At 44.2% G+C, this 20466-nt stretch overlaps 2 protein-coding genes across 2 annotated transcripts; one reads left to right on the top strand and one right to left on the bottom strand.

Annotated features, from left to right (window-relative positions):
- Window positions 1-164: 164 nt before the first annotated feature.
- Window positions 165-11598, top strand: unc13d (unc-13 homolog D (C. elegans); the record flags this gene model as incomplete). Its single annotated transcript, XM_083903752.1, has 34 exons — window positions 165-221; window positions 737-763; window positions 1465-1521; window positions 1614-1670; window positions 1747-1854; window positions 1954-2013; window positions 2108-2174; window positions 2913-3093; window positions 3176-3220; window positions 3302-3370; window positions 3457-3526; window positions 3607-3711; window positions 3797-3889; window positions 4008-4108; window positions 5071-5188; window positions 5393-5514; window positions 5611-5701; window positions 5785-5841; window positions 5953-6050; window positions 6453-6504; window positions 6590-6720; window positions 6925-7042; window positions 7285-7437; window positions 7537-7632; window positions 7701-7907; window positions 7990-8064; window positions 8145-8224; window positions 8322-8436; window positions 8679-8750; window positions 8856-8939; window positions 9027-9147; window positions 9223-9346; window positions 9437-9657; window positions 10634-11598. 34 exons carry the CDS (start codon window positions 165-167, stop codon window positions 10750-10752), a joined length of 3351 nt encoding a protein of 1116 aa, XP_083759878.1. The 3' UTR covers window positions 10753-11598.
- A 2069-nt stretch (window positions 11599-13667) lies between these two features.
- On the bottom strand, window positions 13668-20134 carry unk (unk zinc finger; the record flags this gene model as incomplete). Its single annotated transcript, XM_083903998.1, has 14 exons — window positions 13668-13823; window positions 14701-14961; window positions 15126-15307; window positions 15393-15578; window positions 15686-15787; window positions 16211-16394; window positions 16475-16845; window positions 16934-17018; window positions 17110-17227; window positions 17304-17439; window positions 17823-17959; window positions 18081-18257; window positions 19286-19495; window positions 19995-20134. The coding sequence occupies 14 exons, from the start codon at window positions 20132-20134 to the stop codon at window positions 13668-13670; spliced, it is 2445 nt and encodes an 814-aa protein (XP_083760124.1).
- Window positions 20135-20466: the final 332 nt, after the last annotated feature.

Genomic DNA, 20466 nt, shown 5'->3' with positions numbered 1-20466 from the left:
CTCTACAGGAAGTGATGATTTCCGGCTGTTTCATGCGACATCAAGACACATCTCACACACACACACACACACACACACACACACAGTTTCCCCATCTATCTCTCTCTCACACACACAGAGAGACAAGGCAGGTGTGTGTTTGGAAGTTAAACATTAGCATCATTATGTCGAGTGAAAGAAAGGAGAGAAGAGACGTCAAACTCCTGCAAACACCAGACCAGGTAAGAAGAACCACCGTGTGCAGGATTTGAGCAGAATATGGAGACTTTTACAACAGAGTTTGTTTAATTCTGTCGTGTAATGAACCCGGGATTATTTGCTAACATGCTGACAACCGAACAGATGATATATGTACATATATATATATATATATATATATATGCTGTACATTTAAACACACATTTTTTGATTTCCTTTGTAAAAACCTGAAGAAGAAGTAAGTGCATCCAAACCCTTGAGTCACGTCTGTTCCAAAACACCGTGACTATGATTCACGCCTGTTTTTAAATGACACAGAGTGAAGCATACAGTGTTGATCACATACAGCACAGTGTGTGTTTTGCAGCCACCACAGCACGACAAGTCCATTTGCATTCTTATTTTTAGGACGACGATTTTCACGACCCGAGCGTCGAATACGTTGCCACCGATAGAGGAAGTTCATTACAAAAGTAGTAATCGAAAAACAAAAGGGTTTCTGTTGAATAATTGTTTTTATTCATCTCCCGATTTGCAGGAAAATGGCTCCACGGGACGCAAACAGGTGACACAGCAACTGCAAGTCATTTTGCACCTCAACGTTGATATTTTACGTAGATTTGTCTTAATGGTGCTGTATTTGAGAATTAGTGACCTCTAATGGCGAGAGTGCAGATAGCAACAAACACGGGACTCCTCCACCAATAAATCCCCCCCCCCCCCCAACTACACTGGCCTTTACAAACCAGAGAGCACGCTATTCTTAGTGTTTGGTGAAATGAGCTTCAGCTTCAATTGGTGGCCCATAGGAGTCAATATCTGGGCCAGTAGATGACTTAACAAATCTTATCTTAAATGATTTGCTTATCTTCTCAAGTTCAGAGCTTTTATTCTGAAAAAATCTGAACTTATTCCAATAGATTTGGTTGCTAGCATGGTTTACTTGCATACGTTAGGCTCAAAGGCAGCAAACGTGGGGTTTTTGCTTCTGACTGAAGACGTTTTAAGGCTGTTTTCCTGATGAAGCTACAATGTTTTGGCCCAATATTCAAGTGCTTACAAAAAAAAATGGCCGTCGCCTCGACTACGTTCACTTGCTGACCCTTGTTCTAGCTCTTTTGTCCTTTTGGGCTACTTTAGAAACATGGCCGACCAAGATGGTAGCTTCCGTAAAAGACCCTTATTTCCTAAAGCAAACACAAAAGGCTTATTGAAAGGCTATGAAAAATGATAATAAACTATCTGTTTTTTCATGCCTTTGGTCAGTTTTCACCCGCTCACACTCGCAGGCTCGGGCAGACGAGGAAACTGCCGTACAGGAGGGTAGGAGACACTGAATCTACGCACTTTACACACGTATTAACACCGAAAGAATGGCGAGTACATCAAAATGTCTCGTTTGCACGTTTCTTCAGGACTTGGTGGAAAACGAGAACCCAGAAGAGAAAGCGCGCAGACACAAGGAGCTGGAGGTATCGCCGTTAATTACTTTTGGTCATTAACGCAAGTTAAAACACAAACTTGTTTCATATCTGTTTCTATTCTCAGCTGAAGCCTCTGTACAAGGAGCTGCTTTACACCATCGCCCACAGGATGGGTAAACCGTCGACCTCCGAGGTCGTCACAGAAAGCCAACTTCAGCAGTACCTCAAGGAGGTAAACCGTTTGGCTTCACACTTACGGGGGTGGAATACCCATAATTCCTTTGCTGTGTTGGCGTATGATTGACTACACAAGCTTTTTTTTTTTAAACAGGCTTTCACTATGACAGAGGCAGAGCACAACAGTCTGTTGGAAAAAGTGCAGAGCACCGAGGTGAGAAAAGGAAGTTGGCCCTCGGCGAATTAACTCACAGAAAACCACAAAAATACCCATTTCGTTTTCAAAACTACTGTTTGACGCCCCACAGCCCCCCGTTTACTGCCTGATGGCCACCGTGAAGGAAGCGAAAGAAATCTTGGGAAAAGACGTCAGCGGTGAGTCGTCAGCACACGACATTAATGCCACGACTTTGGGGTGAAATTAGCCAATTATTTGGTAAATTACCACCATTCAAACACATACTTTCTTTCAGACGGGGCTGTGTAGTATCGAGCCACGGTTCTCAAACTGTGGTATGTGTACCACCAGTGGTACGCAAGCTTCTTCTGGTGGTACTTGGAGGAAAGTCAGAAATACTGCTCTACTGCAGTACTAAATACAAATGTTTTTGGTGACTTTCCTGTCTTGAAAAAAACCATGTCAAGTTTTACCAAGTTTGACTTTAGGGTTAGGGTTGGATTAGGGCATTGGTTCTCAAAGTGTGTCAATGGTGGCCCGCAGAAACATTTCTGGCAGTTGATAGTTTTAATCCAGGAGCTACTAAGCTTGTTAAATGTTTATTGGACATTACTGGATACAGACCAATAAGTGTAAACTGTAGAACTGCAATCTGGTCATTAAAATTATTACAAATGGGATTTTTTGGTTTTTTTCCTTTGGCGGCCCTCAGACCAATGTTGGGTTCCTAAATTGGCCCTCAGGTATCAAAACTGAGAACCCCTGGGTTAGGGTTTGCGCACTCGGTGGCTGGGCTTAGAAAATATGGATATGGTAATAGTTACACATTTAAATCTCATGTTATACCTCCTGATTTTGGAATAATTCGACATCCTTGAGCTTCCTGCCTTGAGTGCAGGCCAACTACATCTACATCTCTGGTCTGTTCCGCACAGGTTTTAGCGACCCATACTGCATACTGACCATACTGGAGGACGAACAAGCGAATCGGACGCGCCAATCCAGAGCCAAACCCTGCAAGGCGGTCGTAAAAGACGCCACGTCGGTCGACAAAATCTACCAAACGGACATAAAGAAGAAAACGCTGAATCCCATCTGGAACCAGACCTTCGTCCTGTGAGTCTGCACCAACGTCCATTTCTGTTTGAATCGGTCTGAAATTTGCATCCACTGACAACTGATTTTTCCCTCTTTTCAGGGAGTTTGGAGATGTCGCTGGTGCCAGCTTCCACCTTGAGATGTGGTGAGAAAATCACCAATTTTTTCTGCTGCCTTCAAAACCGTCTCTCGTCTTCATCTCTCCCTCCCACTTTCTTGTTTTCAGGGATAAAGATGAAGAGGTGTCACTCACTCAGAAACTGGAGGAGATGAATTCCTTCAACAGCTTGAGAAGGTACGACACCTCTTGTGCCGCTCGCTCACGTCTCAAACTGTTAACGAAACAACACTTACTTTCAAACTTTCTACCTTTTTTTTTAGGATGATCAAGGAGGCCAAAAAGGAGAAAGGCACAGACGACTTTTTGGGAAACATAATCTTAAAATTGAAGGTATATATTTATATTTTGAATTTCACTACTCACCCTTTTTCCCCGCCAGTGTAATTAGTTCCACCTCCAACTTCCTTTAGGATCTCCACTCAACTGAAGATAACTGGTACAACCTCGAGCCCAGGAGTGAAACGTATCCGGATCGCGGCCAGTGCCACCTCAATCTCAAGTTCATCCACAAAGAGGTCACTAATTCCCCGTTCTCTTACAGATATGTCAAACATTTACCATTATCTGTGATATAATGGTTATGTGCTGTGTGACTGACAGAGAGATGGGACGCTGAGTGCCGGCCGGAGCGCCTACATCAACTACTGTGGCATCCTGCAGCAGTGTGTTCAAGCGTACATCTCCAAACAGCAGGTGAAGGTCCAAGCTCACCATCCCTCGCCAAAAAAAATCAACATTTAAATCCATTCTATCGCGTCACTCTTTTCCTCTCTTTTTATAATTCCCTTCCATTTCGTCTCGTCTCACTCAGGGATCTGGTCCATGGAAGGGAGCGTTGTGTGTCGAGGCCCAGACTCTGCTCGAGCTTTACGCGACCCAGAACGACCTCTCACCGTTCCTGCAGGACCTGGCGTAAGCAAACATCTCACAGACTAAACTAGCACAAGCATAAAAAGAGCGCAAATGTCCACCAAAGCTGCTTCGTTTCCCACACTGGTCCCCATCTCGCAAGGTCAACGGATGCCGGGAACTGAACGCATCAAACTTTTGCGAGAGCGAACACGTCTACGATCGCCGTTGTCTTATTGATATTCACGCTACTCGACTTTTGGCAACCTGTGTTTTCATCGGCGATCGGTACACGCTACCCGATTAAATAAACTCCAGAGTCGACTCCAAAAACGTGTTTGATTGCCTGAGACTGAGACTAGGTCGGGTCAGGCCTGTTACCCTCCCCAAACCGATTTCTGTGCCAACTAGCCATGCCAACTGTCCCCAACTAGTGGTAACTGGTGCAGACTCAGCCCAACTGTGATTCCTGGGTAAAATCAGGCAAAAAAAAATCTTATAATGCAAGTCAGGGAGTTTAGTGATTCTCTGGACATGGCAAAGTAAGCGGGCACTTGCTGTTTCGTGGCCAAATGGCGGCTAAATTCAAAATGGCCGCTCTCCTGTTGGGTCAAGTTTGTGTCCGTAGATGTGTTCAGAGTCAGTTTCTTGTCTTATGTAAAAAATTTCGAGGCAATCGTTCGATGTATGCCGAAGTTAAAGGGCACTTCCTGTTTGGTGACAAATGGTCAAAATTCGCCCAAATTCCGATGGCTGCCGTGGCCATGCTCCCTTTTGAATCAGCAAAAACGTTTTACCTTCGAGTCGTGTCTAGTACAAATTCTCAAATTTTTACATTGGTACGATAAACGCACTCAGACGAGTTTGTTCGTGGCGTTCGTGCTTGGGCCGTGAGAATGTTTTCATTTTCACATTCATTCAAGTCAATAAAGTGGAATTCTTTTAACCACTGTTAAATCTCTGAGTAATATCATCGCCCATTCTCTTGAACTTTGTGCATGTGGGTTTCATACAACCCCCAACAGGAAGTGGGTGGCTTACAGTAAACTGTATCAGAGCTTGGAGGTGGACTCCTCTGTGCTGTTCCAGCAAATCACCAGCATAGAATACCACTGGCATCAACAGCAGCTTCCCCACCAGCAGGTAGGACTGCACCTTTTGACACCTACAGCTGCTTCTGGACATAAAATATATCCATTTTGAAAGTCCTTTTTTATTTGGATAATCAGATTTGTATCTCTGTTCTTGTATATACAGCCTTTTTTCTTACTGCATGTATGAACAAATGCAAACCAGGAGTTCATATATGTGATAAGCATTGAGAAACACGTTGCACTGTTTTCACAGAAACAGGAACTCGGCGACTCTCTTCATGGTTTCCTGCAATACGGACTGTGTCTCGTGACCAAATACAGAGACATCTTCCCCCCAACCACCACTTCTACTCCAAAACTACACACACTGCTCAGGTACGGCCTGTTGCATAAGTTCGTCATTGTTGGCATGGACGAAACAACACCACAATAATTGTTTTGTTGTGTTGTTGTTGTTGTTTTTTTTACCAGAATCTTAGTCCAGATCTGTAAGACTCAGGCATTTCAGAAACTGAACCCAGCTCAGGTTGAGCTGCATGATGAGGTCAGCCATGCCATACAGGTCAGTCATCATACTGATGACATCATTACAAATTGTATGTATGTATAATTTTACCACCCATTAATGATACGTTTTAACTTCAGACAGGTACACAGGAGTGGTTTAACATTAAAAAGGGTTTGCATCAGCCGATGACTAAGGTAAAGACGACATAATGCTGTACTGAGAGTTGATGCTTCCATGGTACCTCTACCATTATATTTCGAAAAGCTAATGTTGTCATGTTGTCTCTGCACCTTGCTGAAGTACAGGACCTGCCCGAGATTATTAACGCCCTCTCCAGGTTGATTGGGGAGGTGCGGGAAGACATAAAGCACAACAAGGACGTCTGGAACAGGGTATTTGTTAGGTAAGATGGGTCAAGTGGCCTTGAAGGTCCATTCTCTAGCTCGGCAAAGGTGCAATAGTCGTAGTATATGGCCTGCACGGTGGGTTGGTGGTGTTTCTGCCACTTGGAATCGTAGTAGTCGCAGAATGAACTCAACAGAATTTAAGAGTCTCCAATTATCCTAAACCTAATCTGCCTGTTTTTGGACTGTGGGAGGAAGCTGGAGTACCTTGAGAAAACTTGCAACAATGAGAGGAAAAACTATGCCGACTTTACTCAGAAAGTTGTCTAGTTTCAAACTACAGAAAAGGAAATAAGATAACTTGAAGCAAACATGTTTTTGTCAGGATATAGCAAACCAAATGGCAAGAAAAGTACATATTTACACTTAAAAAAGACGGTGTTTGTTTCTCTATGGTTTAGTGCTGTGCAGGTGGACGTGTTCACCGTCGTCTATAAGAGGTTCGACTCCCTGGTAAGTTGTCGGTGGAACTGTCCCGAGATGTCAGTATGACAATATCCGATGCCATCGTCTCATCTTTCCACATCCTCCTCCACAGCTGGCACATGAGGTGAAGGACACTCTGTTGCTGATGGAGGGTCAGATGGAGCAGCGTCTTGCCAACAGTCTGTTCTCCGTGTACCTGAACCTCCAGGCCATCCATAAAGAGAAGGCCTTCTTGCAGAAAAGGTCAGACCATGTCTTTATAGTCCTTGCTTTGTGCACTGGAACACAGTCATGTTGGAATAGAAAAGGGCCTTCCTCAAAGTTGGAAGCCATGTCTTGGTTTGCTGAAGAGTTAAGATTGTCCTTCATTGGAGATGAGGAGCCTTGTCCAACGCCTGATTGAAACACCTGAATTCAATACTCACTATAAAAGGGAATGTGTTTCAGGGGATTACTGGAGCTGACAAACTTTCATGAGGACTTCAGAGAGGCTCTACCATACTGGCTCAACGAGGCCTTCAGCAAAACTCAGGACCGAGTGGAGCGGGCTGTGCAGGTGGACCAGGTACGGTAGTGTTTCAACGCGTTGCCAATGTCATGATGGACAGTTTCATTCAGTTTTGTATCGTCAAGACTTTTAGATATAGACAACTGGATGTTTCGCCTCTCAGAAGCTTCCTTGATGAGACGTCTTCTTCAGTTGTCCTAACGTCTAGTTGCCGATATCTAAACTACTGAGGATTCAATGACCTGGGTGACTGAGAACCTTCACAGATAAGTCATTATCTTGTGTAAATACCTTTTTAGCTCCAGCCCCTGCAGACTGGTTCGGTGCCAATAAAGCACAGTTCCTCAGCAGTGGATCTGGTGGCTTGTATCCAGCCCATCTACTACCTGTGGGAGCAGCTGTCCTGGCCTGACCCTGAGGAGGCCTTTATGCTCATGGTCAAAGTCACTGAGGTATTACACGGTGGCAGAGTGGTTCCAGTCAGTTACTCTCCAGGACAAATCACAGATGTTGACGAGTGAGGTGTATCTCTGCTGTGGCTGTGCTTTCAGGACGTGTGCAAGATTGTGGTGAACTACTGTCACATCCTGAAGGAGAGGGTCAAGGTGCTGTCCGAGAACTCTGATCACGGCAGTGCGATCAACATGGTAAGTAGAGAGGAGTAGGAAATGTTGAAAAATACTACAAGAATCTTAAAACCCCTCTCCTTCTTCAGTTGTGTGTGGTAGTGAACGACCTGGAACACTTACGGTCCTTCCTGACAAGACTTCCTACGCAGCTGAACTGGACAGGGCTTCGAGATCGGACTCAGAACGTCATCGGGGAAAGCCAGTTCCACAACACGCTCCCCTCGCAGCTTGAGCAGGCTCAGAGCATCCTCAGTCGAGAGATCCGCTCCGCTTTAGACACTCTCGGGAAAAAGGTGCGTACGCGGTGGTTTCAAAGCATAAGGGGTTGGAAAGGCCCGATAACAGCGTCGCCTCTTTATCCGTTTGATTCTCAAGCTCAACACGAACATCGAGACTTACGTTAGAAGCATGTCAACCAGGCAGCGGCTTCCCTCCAAGTCCTCAGAAGACGTAAGTGACAGCCACGGCCTGTTTTGCACAGACAACGATGCCTCGAGTTTGACTGATATCCAGGCTCTTCTCTGTTGCAGGCTGCAGCCCCTCTGATGCAGTACCTGGAGCAAGAGTTGAAGTACATGAATGAAAACCTGGTCCAAGAGAACTTCAACAGGTTCAACACTTTATCATTATCATCATAATTTGCATCGAGTGAGATGGTTCCATGTTTGATTTAATCTTCATCATTTTGTGTTTTCTCCTACCTCCAGCCTTCTGACTCCTTTGTGGAACCACTCAGTGAAGATCATCTACCAGGTCGCGACTCAGCATTCACAACAAGAAGGGCTCATGGTGTTCTGCCAGAGGCTGCTGTATACACTGCAGGTCAGTCCTCAGCCACATGGTTGGCCACCACTTAAGACTGTACAGTAACCTGACACACGTCGACTCACGCCATGATCTTTTAGAGATTCCCAATACTCCCCAGACTGCCTGCTTTCAAGCCCACCATTTAAATCCATTTACATGCCTTTAGCACAGATACCAGAAGCAAATCTGAGGTGTCTTTCTCAGGGACCTCATCAGTTTGTAGACAAGTATGTCAGATTTCATTTTTGTTCCATCAGTGTCTGGAGCTGAGCTTCCACGCAGAAGGAAATGGACTCCCTATGAATGATCTTCGTTCTGATGATTATAAGGTGAGAAACCAGAGAAATTTTTATTGCTGCTTCTCCTCAAGAACAATGAAGAAAAGTCACAAATGATCCCAAAGATCCAATGAAGTGTCTCTTCTGTCTGTCCAGACTCTCAATGCCTACCTGACTCACAATTCTCTGAGCAACCAGGAGCTTATACAGAAGTTCTTTGACAGGAAAATAAAGGAGCAGGTAAGCTGGACACCTGTTGATAAGTGTGTTCACTTATACTTGTCCAATTTGTTTAATCCTCAACTCTTTCTTCCTTATGTGCAACAGAACTCGTACAGTGGAGAGAAATATGGCGCGGTCACCCTCCTCGCGTCCTACAGGAGGTCAGACCAAAGACTCAGAGTTGAGGTTCTGAATGCAGTCAACCTCTTGCCAATGGACTACAACGGTAGGACCATGCAAGAACAATCACAGCTCCAAAAATAACAAACAGAAAGCAGAATAATGTGTTATCATTTTACAGGTTTTAGTGACCCGTTTGTGCAGCTGTGTTTGGAGCCTTACCACATCTTCCCTGAGATAGAAACTCGCTGCACTCGGATCAAAAGCTGTGATCTCAATCCCCTGTTCGACGAGGCTTTTGAGTTGTAAATTACTCGTCTTAATGAGTCAGTTTTCAGTACTGGTTCTCTACCCTCTAACCTCCAACCCTGCGCCCTTTTTTTTTTATTCAACAGCCTGGTTTCCCTGGACCAGTGCAAGGCTCTCGGAGCTTGCCTGGTGGTGACCGTTCTTGACCACGACACCTTCAGGACCGATGACTTTCAAGGCGAGGCCTTCCTGGGACTCAAGGCCATACCAGGAGTCAGTGGAGCAAAGGAAGGAGATGGTCTCGCCTTAATGGTGGACAGCCCACCTGCTCAGATGCGCCTGCCTCTGATGCATCCTAAACCTAATGGTACGATCCGTTGAATATGGCACAGCGAGAGTAATCCGTCACAGGGGCAGTAGGGAAAACATGAACCTCACTTTCTTGCATTGCACAGTAGGTTGATAATCCAGCCTTGATTAAGGATGAACCACACTTGACAGCACCGTGCAAATTGCGTTGTCAACCATTTCGACAACAGATGAAGTAGCCTCGACCTATCAACCCCCGACTATGACTCCCCTGCCCAACGGGACTTTCAGCTGTGAGCTGCTCGAACCAGGGAGTTGTAGCATTGTCCTCTTCTCCTTTGGTAGGAACGCGCCCTATTCCCTAGAGTCCAGACTTGTACCGCCACCCGATGGTGAAGTGATGATACTACAGGGCCCTGATGCGCGATTATACCAGGGTCCGCGATGTGCGCGGAAGGATACCACGGGCTTAACCCTCCATTGAAACTGTCGCTACATTGATTAATAAAATATTGTAATAGTATATTATAAAGTATAACTTGTTATCGCATGACGACACCACAAAGACCACTGTAATTCACAGGGCTAGAAAATGTAAACCAAAGAGCTATTTTTGACACGGTTCCTGGACGACTGACCGGAAAAAGACGCACACAACGCCATGTTTGCGTGCCAGGCACCGTTTACCAGTTAGCTCCGTTAGCTGCATTAGCTCCTTTTAGCGCCGGTTAGCGCGCCTACAGTGGAACTGGAGCGGTCTGTTTATTAATCGAAAAGAGCAGCGCTACAAATAACCAGCGTACCTGTGTACTGCGTATGTGTGCCTCTGTTTTTAAAGTTTAGCGTTATTTTACAGACTCATTTTAACAATCCGGAGTCACGTAAACATGGCAGCACGCGCGTCTTTTTCTGGTCAGTCGTCATGGAAATCGGATGTGCGTTAACGTTGACGCCGTTAGCGTTTGACAGCACTAATGTATAGTTTGATTAAAGCAGACATTGATTTGCCTTTTTTTCTGTTTCTGATTCTCCAGAGGACAGCATTCTGGCGCTGCTGGAGTCCAGGCGAGGAGAACGGGAGGCTCAGGCCTTGGTGAAGAAGCGGAGACAGAGAGAGAAGCAGTCGCTGATTAACACAGAGACAAGTTCTTAATCCAAAAATATACAATTTGTTTTAATGATCTGTACCAAAAAAAAAAAAAAAGAAAGAAAGAAAAGGAAATCCACTCAGAAGGAAAACACTGGTGTTGGATGATCTGCGTGTGGACAGAAGTGGACTGTGGGTTATTAGCAGAGACCATCACAGTGACCATGAACACGTTCATGCCTGCATTTAAACCTGACACACTTTTACATATCCGTCTGCTTCCTGATGCTTTGTCTGATCAGTGCAAAAGATTATGACATCACTTAACTATGGAGATAGATAGATAGATATATATATAATATATATGTTAGACTACATTTGACACACTGTGAAATGTCAAAGATGACTACAAATGTAAAAATGTTTTTAATCATAGCAAAAAGGGGCCGGGTTTAACAAAAAAAACAAAAAAAAACATGAAAAGCATTGAAGTATAAATCAAAAAAAAAGGATGTAATTTCAAAGACTACACGTGTTGACCGAGTACATTTGCCTTGATTGTGTTAACATGCTTTAATCTTCCAGTTTATGTCTGGAACACTGGAGAAAACCTGAGTGCTTCGCGAGGCCATCTGTTGGAAACTTAAACAAATATTACTAATGTTTAAATATTTTGTCATTATTTAACAGAATTATTTTTATTTTTTTAAATAAATGCATTTTTACTAAAATATTATTACAATAATAACAAACAAAAAAAAAATCAATCACCATAATCTAGATAAGCGCTACCAGCAGTCTGGTATGGCCTCCTTTTGGCTGTAGCATTATAGGATTATTATGAAAGTGAATAATATGCCTTTATACTGTTTTCAGTCAGACCTGTTGTTGTTGTCGCTCTCAAATAAAGACGCGGCGTTTATTCCGTCCATTTAGACATTCAGTCTGGTGTCGTTTGCTGTCACACAACGACAATGATTTGGTCTCCTCTTCCAGAAACGACGACACATTATTCAGGATATTATGAACTGCATGTTTAAGCAACGCCATGTGACTTTTGTGTAGCTGTCAAGCTCAGAGTTACACGATTACTGTGAACTATATTCTTCAGAATCGCATCCCTTACTTCCTGACACATTAGTGCAAACCCCATTTAGAAATGTTGCTATTTTAGAAATTTCTTATTGAATTCATTTTAGCATTGCTCTCAACCTTGCTGGGCCAGATTATGGCATCTTTAATCTGTGACGATCATTAACATACTCACTTCAAAAATTATTTTGAAGCTGCCATTTCTTTCTTGGTGTTGCACAATGAACCAGCATGATGCTCCCAGCCCACAAAGCCCAACTCAAGGCTCATTTATTCTACTCATGTCTACTTCAGTGAGTCCTTTTAAAATGCAATACATCTGTTATTTAACAGCGCAGAATCAAGAACCTCTGAGAACAAACATGGCGGACGTGAAGGAGGACGTGATAACAGTATGAGGTCATAGCTTCTTACCAATGCATAAGGTCTCCAGTATTAGGGTCACGTGTAAAAGAATTGTTTGGAAGAAAGTAAAAAAAAAACAAAAAAAACAGCATGAATTCTGAAATTAAAGTCAGAAAGTCGGAATTCTGAGAAAAAAGACAAAATTCTGAGAATAAAGTCTGAATTCTGAGACTAAAGTCAGAATTTTAAAATCCGAAAGTCTGAATTCTGATATGAAAGTGAAAAAGATGCAATTGTGAGAAAATAAATCTTAAATCTGAGATTAAAGACAAAGTCAGAATTCGGATATTAAAGTGAAAATGTCTTAATTCTGAGCAAAAAGTCTTAATTTTGAGATTAAAGTCTGAATTTTAAAGTCAGAAAGTCTGAGTTCTGGGATTAAAGTGAAAAAGTCTGAATTCTGAGATTAAAGTCTGAATTTTAAAGTCAGAAAGTCTGAATTCTGAGATTAAAATCTCTGAATTCATGTTTTTTTTTTTCTTTCTCTAAATTGTATTTTTACATGTGGCCCGAATACTCTTAAAAGGTTTTCACTGAAGTTAAAATGTGTTTACGTCAAACAGGAGGACTACACTGCCCCCCCATGATTGCCAGTGGTACTGCCGCTTCATCAGCGCGTCTGTATCTGAAGGCTTTCAGTAGATGTGCACAAATACGGCTGTCATGAACGCAGGGGACGGACATAAGTCCTGTTTTTGTTCATCATAAATGAGCCTCGAGTTGGACCTCAGCCAGGAAAAGCACTGCTGTTTACATCTGTGGTATATGTATCCACATGTATATGGAGTTAGAGGGAGCGTCTAACTGCGGAGGACTGGAAAAGGTTGAAAAGAAATGTACGCTGTCATGAGTAATTGTCTGGATTTCTGAAAGGAGACCAGAGTTTTGAACTCAACATTTGAAATGTTCCAGAGCTTTGAATTCCAAAAAACAAACAAATGCCTTTGACCGTCGTGACAGCAAAGCATCAGTGAGACTTCAGCACAACCAGCTGAAACTGTCCAGATGGAGAGGAAACGCACACAGATGTGCGTTTTCTGCATCTTTAGGATGAGCTCATGTTTTTGAAACATTAACATATCATATATATATATATATATGAGAGCTGAGTTTCATACGGTTAGTGAAGAAATAACAGCAGGTCTTTTAAGTTTCTTTCACAAATCAGAAACAGTGTTGCTGGTTGAGAGCAAGTTACGAGTAAAAACGTACGAGTGCTCCTCGGGTAACACTGGAAAAATTGTTAATTCTAAATTCCACATTAAGAGCTTTCACGTTGTGACCGGTGCTCAGGAAGTCGGCCATTGACCAGTCGACGTCATCTTAAAAATACAAAAACCAGGGTCAGTGATAGTGTTGTTACCATGTTATAAAACGGCCTCAGTGTAATTCCTAATGGCGGCTGAGGTTCCAAAGCTGGTATCTGAGGAATCAGGACTGACTGGTCGGCGGTCTGCCGTGGTCCGACGCGGCGGGCTGTGACGTCAAGAGCGCTGCTGGTCCAGGGCGTGTTCGGGGCAGAGCGGGCACTCCGTGGAGGCGGAGCAGCTCTCGCACTGTAGTCCGTGGCCGCAGGGCAGGAACGCGGAGCCCGGCTCGCCGCACGTCACGCAGCACTGCCTCTGTTTCCTGAACACAACCTGGGGGAAACGGAGGGGAAACGTTCAGACATCGGGAACGAAAAAGTTATTTTTTTCTGAGCAGGGAGCTAAATATCGAGATGAGAATTTCTTTAACTTCAGAGGTTTCCAGGTAAAACTTCCTCAGTCTGTGCCCATTATATTATTTGTACATAAACATCAACCTAAACAGACAAATTATCATAACTGAAAAGATAAACACAACATATACTGTAACAAAGCAAAAAATAGGACAGCAAAACACGGGAAATAAGCTAAACGTTAGCATTAAAAGGAGAGCAGCTTTAAAAATAACACAACAGGAAATTTAGGACAAAGAAACACAGCAACAATATGCACATTTATATTGATTTTTAGATTATTACGTCGAAAAGAAGGTTACTCCATTGGCACAAAAAAAAGGATTCATGTAGATTTTCCACAGGGAGATTCATTTGTATTAACTTTGTATTTTTCAAGGAAAAGGTGACAGATTATACAGATTATTAACACTATAATGAACGGAGAAAATCATATAGATCAGGGGTCTCAAACTCAAATGACCTGGGAGCCACGTAATGTTCAAGTCTGGTCAGTAGGGGGCGGTAAAGTGAAGAAGAGTCCAACTGTGTGGGGAATAACAACTGTTGAATGAGGGTGGGCGATGTTAGCTTAAATTGATATCACAATATCCCATCATATCACAACATTTGTGACAATATTTGACATAAATTTAGTAAAAGGTGTTTGTTTTGATACGCATTCAGAAGTTTGAGACCTCTGCTGTAGACGTTATAGACTATAGTCTGACTATGACGGCTATAAAAACTCCTATAAACATAATTTGATCTTCACAAACAGCAAAAGTAATGTGTGTATGTCAGGAGCATGGTCTTACCTGTTCTACAGCGTGTAAGCAGCTACAAAGCTGAGCCTGCAGACTCAGCACCGACTCCATCGGCAGCCTGTGCAGTAGCTGCAGCTGGTGCAGCGCTAGATGCGGGTTGTCGCCGCTCCGTAAGCTCTCCAGCGCCTCCTGCAGCAGAGTGACCTGCCGCTGCGCCTCCTCCTCAACCTTCCTGGTTCTCTCCGCCTCCATGGCCGCTCGCGACGCGTGGGCGCGGGACTCCTCCGCGTCGGCCTTCACTGTGGCCCACGACTGTGGGTAAAGTTGATGATTGTATGATGAGTATTTACGAGGGACCTCAACAGTATCAAGGTTTCCAGAAAATCGTGTTTTGTATTATTAAGGCTTTCATACGTTTGGACAATGGTGACCCACCTACACACGTACGCACACATGATGACCCACTACCTACCTACCTGAGCTGTGTGTCTCCAGCTGTGACCCCACTGCTTCAGCGTCCTGTGAGCCTCCTCCAGCTCCTGTTTGAGCCTGGTGGCCTCCACACAGGGGCCAGAGGGCAGCAGGGCGGGGGGCGTCCCGGGGGAACCCTGCCCTGACGGAAAGTGCTCCCAGATATTCGTACTCATACCGTTCAGACCTGCGAAGAGCAGAATAAGTATCGCGTAAAAACAAACCCCCTTCAATGTGCTTGCCGGATGTCGTAGAATCAAATCCCCACAAACCTAAAGAGCTATGAGAAGGGCCTAAGAAGCTGCTCTCTGATTGGCCATGCTGCGACAGGTGAGAGGAAAAGAAAGGAGACGTGTGAGGCCTAATTGGAGGAGACGGTGAAGGCGAGCTGAAAGGAGCAGAGCTGCTAAAGGACCCGGGGATGTTGACAGGGGCAGAACTCTGAAGCTGGCTACCTCCTACAAACACAAAGAAACATCATTGTTTTGTTTTTGTTTTTTTAAAAGGGGTGAGGAGTGTGTATGAATCCACGTGTTAATTCCGTGCAGTTGTGTGAGTTGAATACCCAGCATTACTCCAACACTTGGCAAAGCAGAGCTGCTCTCCAAACTCCTCTCCAGCGCCGACACGCCAAAATCGTTCAGGTCTAGATCATCCAAGGCCGATTCTGTAAACATGACCACATAGAAATTGCACACATTAGATATACTGAATATTGTGAATGTGCTTGAGGAATGGTTTGATATCACTTTTTTGTGTCTAATAACAATATTTCAACCTCGAGCGAGACTTGTTTCAGTTAGGTAACCTCATCCAAGAGGTTTCCTCAGTTCTGAACTGAATAACGACAGATTAAAACATCTTTAACTCCAGTTGCCGATGTCTAAAATCCTGAAAATACCTTTTACACTCGTGAGCGGCGGAACCAGTAAGTTCAAAAACTGTTTGTTTTCGTTTAAAAGCCCTCACATTTTGGTCACGATGCGAGTCAAATCCTTAAATTTCTTCTCTAGTATCGCACCCATCCCTAACATGTACATACATGTGTATTTTTTAAATGTTCAAGTGTTCCATTACATCACCGACTCACCTACTACAGATTCCACCGTCTCACTCGTGGGGTAAAAAGGCAGAGCGTTAGCGTTCATGCCCGAGGTGATGCCTGAGCCCAGTGGTCCTAGAGGGGCAGGACTCGGAGGAGTGGCGGCCAGACTGGAGGGGATGCTGGAGGACAAGCTCAAAGGGCTGCCCACTGGTAAAAACACTAACAGGTCCTGGGGAAAAGTCAGCATGGTGAATTGTTGTATCCTTGAGGCAAGATTACAAACTTCTTGGATGAAAACGGCGTTGGTACCTGTTTGCTTTGTGCCGATGCAAACTCTTTATGGCGCTGCTCGAGAGCAAAACTCCTCTGCTTGGCCTGGTCCTCCCTCTCAAACCCCGGTGCCCTGCCGTATCCTCCTTCTCCCGCCCACGGAGACAGAGGCTCCGCCGCGCCGCTCAGCTCCTCGCACAAGGACAGAACGTTACCCAGCAGCCCGCGCCCTGCTACGCACGAGCCGCCGGCAGACGGGGAAAAGGGGTCCGAAATGGAACCGCTCCCCTGGCCCATGCCGATCCCACTGGGGCTTGAAGGGGACTCCTGAACGGGAAGAGGGTCAGGAGGTCTTGGGGGTGGAGGGGAGCTGGGAGAGGGGATTGATGTATCACCGGGAATAAAAGGCTCTGGAATGCAAAAAAATATGTTATAATCTGCAGTGATAAAGAAAGAAGGCAAAGGGAGACATTTATAGTCGTATGGTGGGGGACTCACTTTCAACATGAGCAAAGGCACAGAAGGGCCCTCGGGGACAGCTGCCGCACTGCTGCATGTCATTACACTTTGTGGATTTGTAGATCTGTGATAGAATAACACACACACATTCCATCTCATATTCATGCCCTGTAAATTCTGTTGAAGACAGCGTGTGCGTTACAGAGGAAACAAACCTCTGGGTGGAACTGCTGCTCTGTTCTGGTGTGACAATACTGACATCCCTCTGCTCCCTCACATTTACTGGGATCCCCCCACTCCTCGCTCTGTTTCACTGCGGGACACGGCAACGCTCTAGAGGAACAAACAAAACCTTTACTATAACAACAACTGTATGAAAAGAAGAACACAATATTTTCATTTACAACACCTGTATTTGTGTTTGTGCGGGCTGCGTCTCCGGTCTTTGCTGTTGTGGTAATAAGGACAGGCGTAACCTTGACGGCAGAGACGTGGCGGTTTCTTACACAGCTCCGTCTTGTAGTGGGACAGCACATAATTGTTATCTAATGAAACACAACACACAGAAAAAGCACAATTAGAGGTGACTTCAAGGATAGTATGGATTATTTGCATACAGAAAGAAAAACGATCACATCTAGCTAGTTGTACGGACCTGATAATAACCATTTCAGCTTTCATTTTAAAAGCCTGTTTCATACAGAAAATAATTCATTTTTTCATCTCTGTATCAGTAATCTGCCCCAAATTATAATCACACACACTGGACATGCACTTGCCAGTGTAAACAGGAAGCAGATTCTCTACTCTCTTACTAATTTATTTACTTAGCTGCAGAAGGTTCAACAACAGAGAAACAGGAAATGAAAAACAAAACTCTTGTGTGGAGGCTTCTTTACTAGAAATTACTAGAAAACTAGGCATTTACCTTGCCAACGTGGTTCCTCGCTAAGTATCTTCTCTATGAGTGCAGTACTCGCTGCTTGTCCCGACTGTCCATCTCCTCCTCCTCCACCTCCCTCCGAGGCTCCCGAGCCTCCCTGAGTATCCATCACCTGCACCTCTCTGTAAAAATCCACATAGTAAAGAGACACTCGGACACATGATTATAGCACAGATACTCATTCAGAACTCATATGACGTTTTGTTGTTGATATTTGTTCAGGTTTAGTTCTTTTTGGGTCACCTGATATCATAGACAGGGCTGCGCAAGTCATGTGACCCGTGTGCAAAGGCACAGTGGGAGCCATTTTTGCTGCAGTGGCCTTTTGAATCGGTTTCATGGATACAGGATCCCGTTTTATAGTAGCGAAGGTGGTATCTGCGCTCGGTGTCACCCGCCGTCCGGTGTAGAAATGGACATCTGGAACACACACACACATAAATAAAAATAAAAATCACATTCTGTAATTCTCATCGACGATTTGCAAGTAACTGTGATAGGTAGATTTCTCAATTTCCAAAGTCCAAAAACCTGTCTTAAACAAACAACCACTTGTATATTTATACAAGGTTTTTGAACGAGCACAGATCTGTTTGTTATTCTAAATGATATTCTCTCACATTTTAGCAACTAAACTTGCATTTTATTGCCACATGTCAATAGTTTTCAATGTATATTTCCGCCTCGTGTAATAACAAGTGCTGTACTGATGGCATATTCTATTGAGGAGTGAAACAGGAACAGTTTCTATTGTTCACATACCTGGTGATTAGCATGCATCACAGACATCCCCGTTCGACACCTAATCCCCTCACATTCCTATTTGCATTCTCTTTGTCTGTACATGTTGCATACGAGCTGACATGAAGACCGACAACGACTCGGCACGTTTAAGTGGAAAAGAGGCGAACGCATCGAGGGAGACGCTGTGTACAAGTGCTAATGTACGCTGAAGATCGTGCCTCAGACTCTTTTCTACCAAGGCATTTGATAGACTTTGAATTGAGGCGATTGGGGCGTATGCTCAATCACTGCTTAACTGACTTCTTTGATGTGCAATGTCCCACAAATGCTGGTGGTTCACTTGAGCAATTCAGATTTTAAATTTCAAATGCTTGGCAATTCTTTGGATTGTTTACAATTGAAATGGCTCAAAAATGTTTTCCCTACAGTGTTCCATAAAACACTCTGTACAAAAACTATATCTGAATCTTAACCTGCTCTCCCGCTTATCTTCTGCAAAAAGATTATCTCGAGGGGATGTGGGTGTGCACACAAATGCTGGCAGGAGTGGATCAGGAGATTCTCCTGCCAGCTGCCTCGTGTACGGTAACTAAATGTTCTGCTGCCGTGAACACGTCTCACACAGACGATATCCACCACAAACTCTGGGTAATGTGCGGACCACAAAACACTAGCAGTCTGACAACAGCTTTAGTTGCACTCACTCATCTCCATCAGGACAGGTGCCCGATCCCTCGTCAAATTTGGTGCAGTAAACATCTGGGCTGTAGTTGAACGTCCCGTCTCGCCGGCGCATGGGCCTGCGGCGCCGCTGGTTCAGGAAGTGCCAGTGAAAACAGGAGAAGGGCCTGTGCTGTGTACATTTGTGCTGCACAAACAGGGGGCATTGCTCTGTCCTGAACTCCTTCAGATATCTGCCACAAAGAGAGGCAACGGCAGAGTGGGGGGATTTGAATAAAGATGACATCATATTGTCTTTGCTGCACAGAAACAAGCTTGGCTGCATTTATATTGACTTCCAGTACATATTTAAATATCAATAGTTACAGTGTTCATGTCTCAAGTGCTGTCTCAGCCTACTGTTAACAATTGTTACTGGCTTCCACAGGACTATTCAAACTAGTTATGCATATTTGTACTAACGAAACATAAACAACAACATAATACAAGTTATACGACTTCTACAAGGCTTTTAGGAAATGACTGGTGCTACTAGGACACGTTAGGCCCCTTTATCGAAACCTGCTTAATACACTAAGCACAGAAACGCTGGATATATATGGTGCAGTTATATTTACTTTCATAACGTGCTATTTTTTCCCCGAATAACATGTTTTGCAGCAGGTTGGTACAAACAACTACACGTGAGACTGTGTCCACTTAGCTAGCAAAACATGCTAACTAGCTACGTACGTGTAATGTTGAGGTTTCTCGGGCTGCACGTTCAACACGGTTGCGGGAGATGTCGACCCCCCCGCGGGCGAGGACGAAGAGGTGCCCCCGGTAGTCGTCGCTGCCGAAGACTGCGGGGGCTGCGAGTGCGTTTTAGACATTCCCCCAGTTTGAAGCCAAACAACAAGACGGTTGTTTTTAGCTTAGTGGCTAGCTATTCTTGTTAGCTCCGAAATCCGCATTCTACAACGATGTGAGCTTGCGCAAGGCAGGCGGAAGTAGTAGACCGAGGACGACAAGAGGCAGAAAGGGATTATGGGATATGAAGTCCAATCAAAACTGATGCTAGATTTACTATTTTATCGCTTTGGGTTTACAATTATTAAAGAAATAATTTGTGAATATTTTTTTCACCCATATGACACTCATTGTATAAGTTTTATATTCAAATATGTGCAGTTTCTAGTCTTAGTATTTTGTAAAATTTACCTGG

Source organism: Microchirus variegatus (genome assembly GCF_963457635.1).
Source record: "Microchirus variegatus genome assembly, chromosome: 17".
Lineage (NCBI taxonomy): Eukaryota > Metazoa > Chordata > Actinopteri > Pleuronectiformes > Soleidae > Microchirus > Microchirus variegatus.
This window is presented reverse-complemented; position numbering and strand designations above follow the sequence as displayed.